The following is a 15,194-nucleotide window of genomic DNA, read 5'->3' on the forward strand; positions in this document are numbered from 1 at the left end:
CACTAGGTGGTAGACAAAGTCCCTGAATGAACCACAAACCGCTGCAGTGAAATCCCTGCAACAAACTTCATATCCCGGAGTGTTGATTCTCCGTCATGTCAGTAATCCACTCCGACCACAGGAAGCCTGTCAGAACAAATACACACACAAATAAAACATTATATATATATATATTTATATACATGATTACTGTTGAGAAACATCTGGTTCATATACTGAATCTTTCATTCCATTGAACGGTCCGACCTTAAAATGAAATCATCCGACGCAACACCCAGAAAATGACATTATTTTTTGTTTTAGCAAAGAAAAGAAAATAACTGTGTTGTATAACTGCTTATAAACAGGGCCCATTATTTTAATCATGTGATAACGTTTCTCTTGTTTGGCTCCAAATGTAAACAGCTGTTTACTTCAAAGGCGTGCAGTATTGATGCTTTCCCATTGATCTCTTTCTGCGTTCCCTGGCCAGTGCCCTACATTAGGCTGCACAGAGTGAGCCGGTGACTGAGCAGTGAGCAGCCAAAAACAAAAACATGACTCTTGTTCTTGACTTTTTTGTGGTGCATTGTCTTTTATTTCCACTGCACAACTTGCTAAGGTGTGGAAGCACCCCTTTTTTGTGTGTTTTTTTTTTTGTTATCTTTTGGCTCTTCGCATTGAAGGAATTTTCTCGCTGCGTCAGCTCGCCAACAACACCAGATGCAGGAAAAAAGTGAATTCTACCTTCCCGACATTTATCCATCTTGCGAGGAATTTCAAGTTGAATTTTGCACCTGACCTACAAAGATAAAAAATATTTATATATATAAAAGCGCACCTCCTCTCTCCAGACTGATTTTGACTCCGAGTTCATGAAATGTAGAGGAAGTTGAAGGAAAACAACAACAACAACAGCTTCATTCTTCAAACACTGCGTTAACATAAACACTGATCATAGTGTTTAATAAGCCAGGACCAGCAAGTCAACCAGACAGTGCGTCTTTTGTGTAGGTCCAATATGAAGCCACGTTAAATCAAATAGATCGGATTAACTTTAGAGCAGTGAGGCTCGGCTGATGGAGAACAGTACAAATCAAGATTTAATACTTAGGACTATCTTTTAATTTAACACACACACACAAAAGGCACGCTCTCTCACACACACAAACGTCACATGGCTGCGCATTTTTATCGCCGCATACTTTGCCTCTGACGAACAGCGCCAAGATGTGAGGAGAGGAGGTTACCTCATTGTTTTTGCGCAGGCGTGCAGAACCGTCTCTGTTAAAGTGAAACTTCAGGGTTTTTTTTTTTTTTTTTTTAACCTCCGGGTTATTCCTTGTCTTGTGTTGCTCTTCTTCTCGCCCTTACATTGTTTTTTTGGGATTGTGCCTCCCCCCAAAAGGTTAGCTCCAAGCTAACGCCGCGCTATCAGCAGCGGAAACTGAACGTCTCCGTGCGTAATATCAACATTAGAATTAAATCCACCGTCGACGTTTATCTTTTTTTGGCTGGCACAACATATTAAAATACAACAGGTGTTCTTGCTCGCGTCACAACAGAAAACACCGGTATATAAAAGACGCGTAAAGGTTGATTTCTTTTTAAGGGTTAAAGACTTCAACCTCCACCAACATCTGGAACCGAAGCTTCCGAACATCTGCACACCTCCTACTTTCGATTGAGCTGGCTGGCAGAAACACAACCAGAGTCGGAATGCGAAGCAAAAACAAGTTATACAAGAGCCGAATTTACGCGTTGAAAGGGGCGCTTTGTTGCAGCCGAGCCATGCGTCGAAATAAAAAACAAAGTACCCCGAAATATATTTCATTTGAATATAATACTTTACCTTCACAGTCTGCGAAGGGCGCTTTTCTCTCCATTGTGAGCGGACTGAAGAAACTTCTTGACTCCATCAACTTGAGGACAGCGCAGTCCCAAGTCTGAACTTTCATACAAAGCGCACACCGGAACGCAGCGTCGTCGTCGACGCACGACAAAAGACGCATGAGATTTACGCACAGAAGCGCCAAGACTAACCGAGCCGTCCATTTATTTTCCCTTATCTTTTATTCCAGATTGTAAATTCATGCGCATCTTATTATCCTTCCAGCTGTGACTGACTACTCGCCCCCTCCCATCCCGCTCGATGAGGGGGGGGCAGCGACCGTCGCTGGGGCTTGGAGTCTTTTTGTTAACTCCGCTTGACTTACTTTGCATGTGTGGCGAATGAAACTTGAACTACAAGTCCCTGTGAAGCAATGGCCGAACTAGAGCCACTGCGCATGTGCGTTTCCTTTTCCGTTATTTCAATTCCGTCATGCCAAATAAAATAAGTGAGAAATGGATTGATTTCACCTTATCAGTAATGAGGTGTGTTTTCATTAAAGAAAATTGGAAATGATTTAATATCTTCACTTTAAATTTCAATGCGTTTTTTGAAAATTGAGCTTAAAGCTAAAATGTATAAATTAAAAAAAAAGAAATGAAGTGTTAAAAATCGGAATATCAAGAGGCTACTCTCCAGCACATGGGAATTGTGTAAAACAATACTCGAGTCCTTACAGTTATTTTTCAGGAACTTTCATCAGACAAATCGCACTCGGGTCTAAATTCAACTTGTTTTAAACGATGAAAAGTTCCTTCATGGCAAAAGGCAGCACTTCCAGGATGTGACTGTCGAGTGTAGAACGTTTTGTTGAGAAAGTCTTTTCAGGACGGACAAAATGCATCACCCTGTTCGCCCCCTTCTTACTTTGTGGTGGCTTTCAATCTTTACTGTAGCTCTCAGCTCATAAAGATTTTAAGAGGCTTAAATGAAAGATAGCCGTCTGACTGCTTAAGTACACCAACATGGAAAAGTGTTAATTAGTTCCTGAGAGCCTGTCTATGGATGGACTGATACATAAAGGGCTTCTGAAATGTAACGCAGCTACACCTTACAGTGGGACGGAGCTGCTTCCATTGTTACACTCGGTATGTGATATTTAACAATCGACCTTAAAGAGCCTACCTGAAAGCACAGTATTAAGAATAGATGCCAATAAGACAAAAAAGCGGCAAGAATGACAAAAGTACAGAATTTATTAACGATAAAATGCATTAATATTTTGGAAAGGCGGGGTCTATTTTCTGTGCCCAAGCCATGAGGCCTCCACAGATGTCTTTCACTGTGATGCTGTCCACTTCTGTTCCGCTCATCTTCTCCACAACCTGCACCGCTTTCTGAGAGTCGTTACCCAACTTACAGACGACGTACACTGAAGGAAGAAGAGAGAGAACACAGATAAGCGCTAAACAACTTTAATCATTAATCAGCATCAACACACTGAAGCTTAATTGTCTTCTGTACACAAGTGACAACAAGTAACCGTTTGTGACATCATACGAAGTTCATTATGCAGAATATGATTATATAATACAAAAACGTATCAAACGATCTAAGCATACTAGGTTAAATTTAGCTCATTGATAAAGTCAATTCGAGGCAATGATTATGCAAAGCAACATAAAAACATTTTTTGAATTTTAATTTCTCTAACAGTCCTGCTGCTCAGGTGGGCTACACTTGTTTTGGAACCGGAGTCACCTAGCAACCCCATTACAACCCGCTAGTGGCTGCCCAAAATAATCCTCCTGCCAGCCTATGTAGGCCCACATGGAGGACCATAAATATGCATAAGAGGCTCTAAGCGTCCGTTCATTCTAAAGTACACATACTGGCCCTTAATTGTGTTTTGACATGTCACCTGGAGGCCGGCAGTCACCTCCCATCTGCCGTTTCAAATGGCTGATTCGCTCCTGGAGTAATCGAATATGTTCACATTTCCTCGCCTCTAAATTTGATAGAGGAATGTCTGGTAGCTGTATAAAGGGCAGTAGTCACAGATATGGGGTAACAGGATGAACTTGAATGAGACTATTCAGAATCATGACAAAATTAGATTAGCGTTGTTCCTCCATTAGAAAAAGGATACTGAGAGAGAAAGGTAAGCTGCATATATCCACCTCCACACGGGGGCGCACATCCAGCAGGAGATGGGGCTCTGCATTATCCAGTATGGATTTATAATCCTGGAATTACATCTGAACGGTCATTAATGCATAGTTACTTCATAATAACAGTGTGTCTTCTGGAAAACTGATTCATATCCATAGTTGAAATGGGAGACCAAAATTACTCACAGCAAACATTGAAATGCTCTTTGGATTTGAAAACTAATTACCATTTTTAACTTAAATTACAGGAAACAAAACTGTTTCTAACTGGGGCCCTTTCACAATCACGATTACAGGCCAATCAATCATGATTGCAATCTTTTCACACTTAATGACGCAAGTGGGTTTGGAAGTGCCAACTCTGCAGAAACATAAACAGATCGAGTCCGCTGACACCGCCAAATAGAACGTATTATTATTATACTGGGTCAGTATATAGATATAATCAGTTCATGAATGCAAAACGAAAATTGTGAGTAATTATAAAATAAGCAGCACTAAATACAGGGAGTCACGGCATGTTCCCCACCTGTACTGTGATCCTCTGATCTCTGGAAAGGAGGCTGAGTTTACGGCACTGAAACGCAGCAGATCAGGAAATAAGAGCGTTTTCCTATAAGTAGACTAAATGTGATACGCAACACATGGCAAATCCCAGAATGTAAGAAAATCACTCCAAAAACACATTTGCTTCATCTTTTTTGGACAAACCTTATCGGTGGCAGCAGCCCCACAGAACGCCTCGTAGTCCGAAAGCTGGGTCACACTGGGGTTCTCTCCGCACACTGCACAGCCAGCCTGCTTCGGGCGCAACTTGATGGACCTGAATCTGGCGTCTTGAGCATCAAACATCAACAGCTGCTGGCCGTAGGATGCTGCCACGCCCCGGTCAAGGAAAACGCCACTTTTGGTGCATAGTAACAACATGCCAAGCAAAACATCCCCACTTGACAAATAAAAGGCCAAGTGCTGCATTGGTATTACACAATGCTAGTCAGAGAGTACGGTAGAAGAAAATCCTTCATCTGACGCGAGTCTTAATATTAGCATGAGAAAACTGCAGCCAGAGCAGATCCACTCAAAATTAAAAGTAGGAGTCAACAGAGTTCAGAGATTACAAAAACAATATCGCTGCCTGGAACTACTTTATTTTATCAGGCGGGGATAAAAACTTAACTTCCCACTAATGAAACACTTTCGGGAGCTGTTGATTCAGCCAAATGATTGCGCAGAAAAGGCCGATATTAGGCAACAAAATGACCAGAGCAGGTACTGTGTGTAATGTGGGAGTTAAAAAGATACAGATTTGTCCAGAAGCAATCTTCAGGACTTCCAAAGCCTGAACGCAGCCCATTATCCCTGGAACTTTAAGAGCATTTGAACATTTAACCAACCTCCATTTACACACCGTAAAATGGTTCCGGGGCAAGGAAGGGCACAAGACTCACCCACTCCCAACACCCCTCCGTCAGAACAGTTAGTCACCGTCTCTGGGGGAGGCGGTACCGGGAACAGACATCTGTGGCAGGGCCCTCCGCGGTAGTTATACACGGTCAGCTACACAAACATCAAGCAGAAATTAGCAACGTTCCAGTTTCAGTGGAACTGTGGGGATGATTTCCACCTTACCTGCCCCTCCATCCTCAGAGCGCTCGCTGAAACCAAAGGCTTGCCGCTGAGCACACAGGCATCGTTCACCAGATAACGCGTGGGCGCATTGTCTGAGCAATCAGCCACAATGTCATACATGAGGTCGGAAACATCAAGGGCTTTACATACTGGTTGGTCAGATGTAGCGATTATCCATTTTAATTTCTAGCATCATCTTTACTTTAAAAAAATGGCAGATTCTTGTCTGTGTAACAGGTTGAAGGGTTCGCGGCAGGATACTGTTGGGCGAGCAGCAAGGCATTCTCTGGTGAGAGCTGAAGGTGGTAGGGAATGCACTCAATGGTCGAGTTCAATCTGTAGACACATCACATTATTCATACAGTAAATTCTACTGGATGAAATATGGAGAAGAAAATTAAGAGTATTGCAGTATTAGAGAGACGGCGCCCCCGTATGGCCGTGATCACACAACGTGGATGTTGAGCACAGCGGTCTCAGTGTGAGGGTGGGAAGGCAATAAAAACCAGCTGTTAGCTGTCTCCAAGTAGCAGGTTAACACAATATTTGCAGGCTGTGGTGTGCACTCCAGTGTGAGCAGCAGGCACCATTCAGTACCTTTTAACTGCATTGGCTGCAGACAGAGCCTTAGCTTGGCCCTGGTTCTTTTCCCCGTGAAGCACCTGTCTGTGCAGGTTACTGAGCTCCACCTCATCGTAGTCCAGCAGGCCCAGGCGCCCTGCGGAGACACGAACCCAAGAATTCATTCCAGGCAGACGAAACTTTATCATCAAAGAACTATCTTATTGCTGCCTTTTGCATCCACTGAGCAAATTAAGTGGCATCCTGAAAACTGACCACGAATCAACACAATGCCATTTAAAACTTAAAAACAATTATACCTGATATGAGAGAAAACAGATTTCCCAGAATAACTAAAATCTCTGAGTAGGCTCTTTACCTTAGCTTTTTCAGTGAAATGAATACGTACAGTTGCAAAACTCGCTCCTACAGGTGTTTTCAAATTCTTTATTTTTAGAAAGGGACAATGTGTATTAATCAATTCTCAACAGAAAGTAAATACACCCGAGTTAGCTGAAAGGCTCATTCCCATCGGCATTCCCCTCGTCAGGTTTCAATAGGCACAAGGTGTATGAGAGGTGAACGAGGTTGCCGACTTTAAACTAATAGTTTGCAGCTAAAGATGTTCTCACAGCAATAAAGCAAAATATATGTCAATAGATAGACGCCTCAATGATTTGACCCACCGATGCCTGCAGCTGAAAGATACTGTGCCAGGGGGCAGCCCAGTCCTCCACAGCCCACAACGAGCACCGATGTCTTGGATAGGTTTAGCTGGCCTGGGGGGATGCAGATAAGATTCTCACACCGTAAATCTCACCTGACAGAAATGCTTAACGCGCCGCCTATCAGAATAACGCCATCCGTACCTTGTACGCCCAGCTCGGGCAGGAGGAGCTGCCTGCTGTAACGCATGATGTCTTCATTGCTGAGGGCTGCTTTAGCTTTCAGAGGGGTCAGGGGTGTTACTTTGTCACACAGCTCCAGGACCGATCCATCATCCTGAGGGAGGAATTATGCACATGGGACGTAAGAGACAGGTTTAAAATGGGAGCTTTGGAGTGTGGGCCCCCTGTGTTCTCTCTTTAATTTGACCAAGCCACAGTTTGTCTGTCATGCGTGAGTTAGGCAAAGGAATCATCTTTCATTGGCCCACAGAACAGCATCTAAAATATTTTTTGCATCTAGTTTAAATAGTTTTGAGCTTCTGGGTCCAAATACTTTTTTTTTTTTCCATCAAATGTGATGAAGGTCACAGAGTTTAGACCTTTATTTAAAGTTAAGCTTTAAGAGGAAGAAAATGTTGGCACCCGGTCGCATCCAAGTTTGTCTACGAAGTTTGGAACCATTATTTGTATTTTTTTATTTTTTAAAGCATCTGACTTGCAAATGTGTGCTCTGGTGAGGAATGATATCAAACACAAAGCTCCTTTGTTGTTCAGCTGAGTCATTCTGAGACGTGCATGTAGAAATAATTACAAGAAGATTTAAGAGCTGAATGTTGACAATAACATTTAACTCTGATGTATTTAACTATTAAAACCATTAATGTTTGATTTGATTAGAACTCATTAACAGTGTATTTTGCCAATAAACCGTCTAAACCATGCTTGCTCGCACAACGATGCGACTTTAACAACATTAAACCGCAGCATATCGACGTGGGAGTTGAGATGACGCAGAGAGGAGACACAAACGCGCGTGTACAGGAGAAAGTTAAAATGTGAACAACTATCTTAAATTAACGAGCGCTCAGCGACATTCGCACCTTTTCTAGCTGTGCTAGTTTATATTTGAGAGCCGCAATCTCTTTCTCTCTCTCCTCCAGCTGCGCCCTCAGGGAGCCGACCTCCTCGGCCATTGCTGCCGGTGTAACGCGACGATGGAGGGGAAAAACATCCGGGTTGACCACGTGACCTTTGCACTACGTCATAAGTGACGTACTAAGGACTTGCCTTATCGTGCTAGTCATTAAATAAATACACAAATTAACGAATGCAGTAATCTTGAGAAATAAAATACAGAAGAAAAGAAAGTATATGTCTTAAAGTGCTTTCAACTAATTAGATTTTAGAATGTATAGCTCTTAACCGCCCCTTCTTTATGTTAAATTGGATATTATATCCTGTTAAAAGCGTGTGTTAAATTAAACGTATCCACTCCATGCTGCAAATATGTCGAGGCTCATTTGTGATCGACAAAGAACAATTTTCAAAGGACGATAAAGGATGTGATTCCAGTGGGCTGAAGCGCGCACACGCTCACACGCACGGGGAGTGACGCGCTGTGGTTTTTCGAGAGCTCCGGGTCCTCCCTCCTGCCTTTCACATGATCTGTAAGCGGAGACAGGAATGTGGAGAAAAGCGTCAACAGCGATGGCTGAGCGAAGACCCAATCCCTCCATGCTGCGTTTATTTTACAGCGTCGCTGTCTGTGTGGCATTCAGCCACTGCAACGAAAGGATTCCTTGGACACAAGAAAAGGTTGGTCTAAAATGAAAAAAATAATCTATTCATATATTCTAGTCATAATTGTACTGACGCTCAGGAAAACAGTTTTGAGAAGTGGTGCAATTTTTTCAAACTTGCCACATGCAAGTTTTTTTTTTTGTTGCAATTTTGTCACGCTGCCTACTTTTTCCCACAAGGCTCAAAATAATGCTTACAAGTATTGACTGACTCAAAATATTTTATTCATATTTAATTTTTGATTTCAAAATACCCGATACTGATTGCTCGAAAATTATTTGAATTGTATGTAAATAAAGTCACATATATTCATATTGTAGTTATTTGCCTGCAAGCATTTTTTTTTTAATATAAAGATAGGCCATTGCTTCGACTATTTAATATGAGAAAAGTAATGCACCCAGATTTAGATTGTCCAACAATAATCTGGCCTGTTTCCCAACAATCTTGTATAATGCCCCTGAGACACGCCTGGGTATGTCTGGCCATTAATGGTCTTCCTTTGTATTCTTCTTCTCTCACTTCTTTGCCTAGTTGCTATGGTAGCATAGTCATCATCATTGATCCTCCAATTGCAGGTCTTGGTATTTATAGACTATAAAGTGGACCCCTCTTTAACCCCTTCTCAGCCTAGTTCTTTAGATGACCATCTTCATTCTGTGTGACCACATGATTATGGTTTTTTTGTAAAAGGCCTGTAATTACTGGCCTGTAGTTATAGTCACCCGACACCATGTTGTATCATGGCTCCAACTCAAACAGGATGTTTTTGTTGAATGTTTATGCTTTAATTGTAATGATCTTAAGTTTAATCAAGCTTGTGCCACTGTAAATGGCTACTCTGCAATAGCAGTGGACCTGTCACTAATCTCTTTGTGCTACCTTGCCTCTTTATTGATAATATCCAGCTCCATCATCAAGCTCTCACTCTCACACAAGATGAGGTCCGTGCAGCCCTCTCTCACACCGACCTGGACCAGATGTGGCTGAGGGACCTGAGGCCGTTGCTCATCACCAGGTATCCAGGCTCTACAGGTAGCCACACCGTGCAGGAGGTGAGTGTGTGCACAGTTTATTTTCACCACCCATTTATATATACACTTATTTTGCAATAAAATAAAATATTGTTCCTTTTGCTTCATAAAAAAAGACAATTGGTGAGGTACGTGGTGAATTCATATTACTAACATGAGATCTTTGCTTGTGGTCACAGCATATCAAAACAGCCCTCGGTTCACTGGGAGCAGGCTGGGAGGTGACAGAGGATAGGTTTATGTCACAGACGCCTTATGGCCAACTGCCCTTTGTGAACCTAATTGCCACCCTCAACCCATCAGCTAAACGCCGCCTGGTCCTGGCCTGTCACTATGACTCCAAGTACTACCCTCCACAATGGCATGGGAGGGAGTTCCAAGGCGCCACTGATTCTGCTGTTCCTTGTGCCATGATGTTGGAGCTGGCCCGATCCCTGGATGAAGAACTGAAAGCTCAGAAGGTGAGGATATCAGCGTGTGATTTTAAAGCTGCAGTAGACAGTAAGCTCAAACAGATATTGTATTTTCCTCTCTATTTGTATATCAAAATTTCAAAGACAGTCAGGTGACATGGAGATGTTAGCTTTCGTGATTGTGACCAGCACTGATTCATTGTGGTAATGCAGTAACATCAGCAGCCAAAAAAATCCAGGTCAGCAATTAAAAGATAAAGATGGTATTCTATGTTTCATCTTGTCAGCAAATTTGATGAAAAAATCTAAACTAAAGCACATGTTAAGTACTTTTAAACAGTCTTACCTCTTCAACACACTGAAGATGTAGATATGGATAACGGGTAGCGAATATTACTACCGGTACTACCGACTTCAATAAAAAAAAATTAAAAAAAAGCAAACTCTTGAAATGGCACAACACTTTCTTTTTTAGTAAACATGATCAAATTGGTATTTCTGGTGCATTGGTTTTGGACTATTTCCTGCTGCGTATTGATTTCTTTCTGTGGATTTGGCCTTAAAATACACATGCTGCTCACGTTAATGCCAAGGAAGGTACATGCCACCCCATGTGGTACAAGTGAATATTTAAAAACAGACTTGATTTACACTGAAATCACTCACAGATAATTGTCAAGGTTAACATTTGGGTATTTTAATTGTCAGTTGATAAAATGTGTAAAAGATTTCATCCATATTGTCGACTCTACAGTAATACCTCGGCATAGGAGCAATTTATTTATATATATGTATATATATATATATTATTATTAATAATAATAATAATTATATACATATTATAATTAGTATTATTATTTATTATATATATATATAATAATAATTAGTATTATTAATTATATATATATTATTATTAGTATTATTATTATCGGCAATAATAATAATATATAGTATTATTTATTTATATATATAAATATATAATTATGTATTATATATATAAATATATATAATAAATAATAATAATATCCCAATTTCCAGCATTCTAATTACGTTTAGGTATTTAGGTCAAAAATCTAGGTCAAAGTTGACGGGATCAGCGGAATGTAGGTCAAAGTTGACGGCGTCAGCGGAATGTAGGTCAAATATGCAACAAAGTAAACAAAGCATTGACCGCGTGAGCGAAAGATGACGTGTGTGGAGTTACGCTCCTGCGTGATGACGTTTCACAGCGACCGACCAGTGTTATGAGTTACAGAATATTTCTTTGTGTTAAAATGTCTCCTGTTAATTAAAGTGTAGTTTCAGTATATATTCAAACTATTTCGACGCTGCTGCAGAATCGAGAAAATGAGCTATATTGATTATAACATCATGGCATCGAGAGAAGGTAAATAAATAGCGTTACTGTTAGCTAGGCTCGAGTTAGCATTGCTAATTATGCTGTAAAACGAAGAAAATACAAGTTTTCAACAGGCAACCTATTAAATATGAACTCCTGCTGAAAGCGTATTATATACTTATTATGTAATGGAAATTGTTTAATTTTAAGTCGCTTGCTCTTTAGTTGCATCTGAAATTCACAACAAGCTAGTTACGTTAGCTTGTTAATAAGATTGGGTGATGATGGAGGTTTTTATGTAATAAGTCATATTACTAGAACAGCTCAAGTCAAACAATGAAAAACGATCAAAACGAATAACACGACAACACTTGATTTCAATCCAAAAGGTTTTTTATGAAAAATATTAGAATGACGACGCTATCAAATGGTAAATGGACTGCACGTATAGCTTTCTACACACCTTCGCTGTGCCCAAAGTAATCTATCAAGAACACAAAACACATTGATTTGTGTGTTTTTAGACAGACGGAACAGATTCAATTGTTTTCAGTTATTTTATATGGGTAAAATTGATTTGACATACGAGTGATTTGAGTTAAGAGCTCGGCCCAGGAACGAATTAGACTCGTATGTCAAGGTATTACTGTATTCCTTTATATTAGCCTATTTCATGGTTTTGTATAATTTTGTTTTGTTGGAATTTGTTCCCTCTTATCTATATTACGTAGCTTCACAAACAACTGATTCTGATGAAGCTCTTAGTATTCCTGCGGCTTCATCCGCTACCCTTTTCCTGTCACAATGGAGCTCAGACCGCTGACTATTGGGCAGGCAGTGATCACAAAGAGACATGTTTATCAGACTCAGCTGTCCGTCCCAAAGGTCACTGTGGGAATAGAAGTCACCCTGAATGCAAATACATTAGCTGCCATGGAGACGGACAGATAATCAATATTGTTACTGATGAATTACATTGAGGAACTTACTATTTGAGAATTATATAACCTCTGCTAAGAAGGGAAAGGTAATACAGTATGAACTGGTGTCAGTTTGTTTGTCTATTTGTATTCGAGAAAAATCGGAAAATATTGTTTAGATTCTAGGTCAGAATATAATCTGTATGTGTGGAATGAGATTTTGTGTAAAATTAAAGGAGGTACTTCTGAAAACGTTTTACAAAAAATATACAAGATTTTAATTGGGAAATATTGTTTTCGGTTCAAAGACAATATGTACTGTATATGTGTGTGTATACTGTATATGTGTATATATATATATATACTGAATCATTTCCTAAAGAGTTGGATTGCCATAAAACATTATGCCTACTCCTACTGTAAGAAAAGGGAATTAACTGACCCTGCATGAAGGTATATGGTGTATATATATATACTGAATATATACAGTATATAAAAGCTTGAGGCAGCATTTGGCTCACCATTACTGTAAAACCACAAGGGGGCAGCAAAACTCTAAAGATCCAAAATGATGTGTCCAAAACTTCTTCCTGTCTTCTTCTCAGCTATCCAGTCCCGATCTGACCTTGCAGTTGGTCTTCTTCGATGGGGAGGAGGCTCTTTTCCATTGGACACCCTCAGATTCCCTCTACGGCTCTCGCCATCTGGCCCGGAAGATGGAGACCACCCCTCACCCTTCTGGAGCCACAGACACTAACCAACTGCACGGCATAGTAAAACCACAGCCCCAAACTGCATGAGATTATCATAATCACTTCATCACGCCCAAGATCATCCCTTTGTTAGCCCACGTCAGTTTGAGTACAAGCTCCTTATCTCTGATCCCCTCTTACACGCCACCCACGCAGACACGGGAGGCCGGGGCCTGAAATAGCTTTGTATTTTGAAGAATTCAGAGAGCTGCTCCTTTTTCAATATGGAAGACTCAAATATCTTGATGTCAGACGTAGTGGGGTTTTTTTTTTTCAACAGTGAATGTCATTTTATTGCGTTATGTTTCTGTATCTGGAGATAAAGCAGATAGTATCTTCAAGAAACTAGAGCGTGCACGTGTTTCTGCGTGCACTTAGTCTGATGGGTGTGTTTCGCTTCGCCTTGCAGTGATAACATGGAGCTTTGATGTTATCGTGTTGAAGCACGGCATTCTAAGCAGGGGCTCTGAGGTGTGATTATTATGGGAAGCTGGTTTCTTGTGAGCGACCTATCGTCAGAATATTTCTTCTCCCCCAGGATCTGTTTGTTCTGCTGGATCTGATCGGGGCCCCCACCCCACACTTCGGCAACCAGTTCCCCAGTACAACGCACTGGCTGTCCAGACTGCAGAACATTGGTAAATGGTTTTACTATTGTTGAGTAACACTGGACATCACATTAGCGTTCTTCCTGTTATTATCATATGGAGGCCATGTCTTTTGTCACATCGTACTGCTGACTGCACAGTAGAGGATCCATATTTATCTCAGTCCTGACTCGTTTGGGTTCTTGTGTTTACGTCGGCAGCTCTATCTGGAATTAATCAAACCACACCCAAAAGTCTGATCACTACTCTTATGGAGTAATTTCGGACCAACTTCGGCACTTTTTTCCGTTTTGTTTTTGAATTGCTAATAAAAAGAAAAGCTGTTTAAAAAGAAAAATAACTCAAACAATATATGCATTTCTTCACTCTCTTCCCATTTCTTACGGCTCCAGAAAAGCGTTTACACTCCATGGAGCTGCTTGTGGATCATCCTACCAGCGTGCAATATTTCTGGCCTGATCGACCTATTGGCCACATACAGGATGATCACATACCGTTCCTGAACAGAGGTATACACACCAAGTAACGCAAACATTGCAAATTCTGTCACAGCGTGTCGTAACGATCATCCTGCGCCTCCCCTTCCAGGCGTGCGTGTCCTCCACCTGATCCCGTCACCCTTCCCGGCCGTGTGGCACACGTTTGATGACAACGAGCAGAACTTGGATCGCTCCAGCATTCAGAACCTCAATAGGATCCTGCAGATTTTTGTTCTTGAGTACCTCAATGCCAGACCTGTGATCCCCACAACTCCGCAAAATTCCCTTTGAAAGACAAGCTTAGGATTTCATTATTACTTTATTTTAAAGACTGAAAGAATGAACTGTATCATCAACAATGTGTATTTGTCCTTATTGTTGTATACCAGCTGGGTAATGCACGCAGGAAACCATTTACATATAGTAGATGTAGCCTGATGTAATTTAGTCTTTGTTTATTTAGTCTTTGTTTGAAAACCTGGGTTTGTTTGTGATCCTTTGGTCTGTGTGAAAGGTTTTCTCCTCCCAAATTCTTTTTTGACAGGCTTTAAAGCTTCATCTCATTGTCAGGCCACCAGCAACACAAATTAGCACAAAGGACCTCCTGTGTGTTTTTAACTACACTGCTCTCTTTATTGCAGACCAAACCCCTCCTTTACACTATGAGGGGCATCTTAGTCTCAATGCTAATGTGGAGGATGTGGAATCTCAAACAGGGGAAAGAGGGGGAAAGAGCCATGTGGAGTGAATATATATATATATATATTGCCTTGTGTGTTTCAGCTATAGGGTATGTGACATTTCCTTTTATGTAGTAAATCTGTTCATTGTTAATAGAGCGAACTAGGAAGTGGGTTTATATGTATTAACTACAGATTTAGCACTTCACATCCTGTCATCTCAGACAGGAAATTTGATAACTTCCTGTGCTGCTTTTTCATCTATTTGCAAATATGACATTATTGGACCAATGTTTTTATGTAAATCCCAGCATAATATACAGTGCAAAA

The 15,194-nt window shown here is 40.9% G+C and overlaps 2 protein-coding genes across 2 annotated transcripts; one reads left to right on the forward strand and one right to left on the reverse strand.

The window, feature by feature from the left end:
- Positions 1 to 3,054: 3,054 nt before the first annotated feature.
- Positions 3,055 to 8,032, reverse strand: mocs3 (molybdenum cofactor synthesis 3). Its single transcript, XM_068751968.1, has 13 exons — positions 7,940 to 8,032; positions 7,041 to 7,173; positions 6,858 to 6,950; positions 6,208 to 6,328; positions 5,872 to 5,946; positions 5,611 to 5,728; positions 5,430 to 5,538; positions 5,284 to 5,346; positions 4,693 to 4,856; positions 4,511 to 4,558; positions 3,960 to 4,056; positions 3,732 to 3,839; positions 3,055 to 3,242 (listed from the first exon to the last, which is right to left on the reverse strand). The coding sequence occupies exons 1-13, from the start codon at positions 8,030 to 8,032 to the stop codon at positions 3,085 to 3,087; spliced, it is 1,380 nt and encodes a 459-aa protein (XP_068608069.1). The 3' UTR covers positions 3,055 to 3,084.
- Positions 8,033 to 8,522: 490 nt separating this feature from the next.
- qpct (glutaminyl-peptide cyclotransferase) lies at positions 8,523 to 15,194 on the forward strand. The gene is made up of 7 exons (XM_068752227.1): positions 8,523 to 8,654; positions 9,548 to 9,694; positions 9,853 to 10,134; positions 12,951 to 13,118; positions 13,636 to 13,735; positions 14,098 to 14,214; positions 14,294 to 15,194. Exons 1-7 carry the CDS (start codon positions 8,523 to 8,525, stop codon positions 14,473 to 14,475), a joined length of 1,128 nt encoding a protein of 375 aa, XP_068608328.1. The 3' UTR covers positions 14,476 to 15,194.

Source organism: Brachionichthys hirsutus, chromosome 18, assembly GCF_040956055.1.
Source record: "Brachionichthys hirsutus isolate HB-005 chromosome 18, CSIRO-AGI_Bhir_v1, whole genome shotgun sequence".
Taxonomy (NCBI): domain Eukaryota; kingdom Metazoa; phylum Chordata; class Actinopteri; order Lophiiformes; family Brachionichthyidae; genus Brachionichthys; species Brachionichthys hirsutus.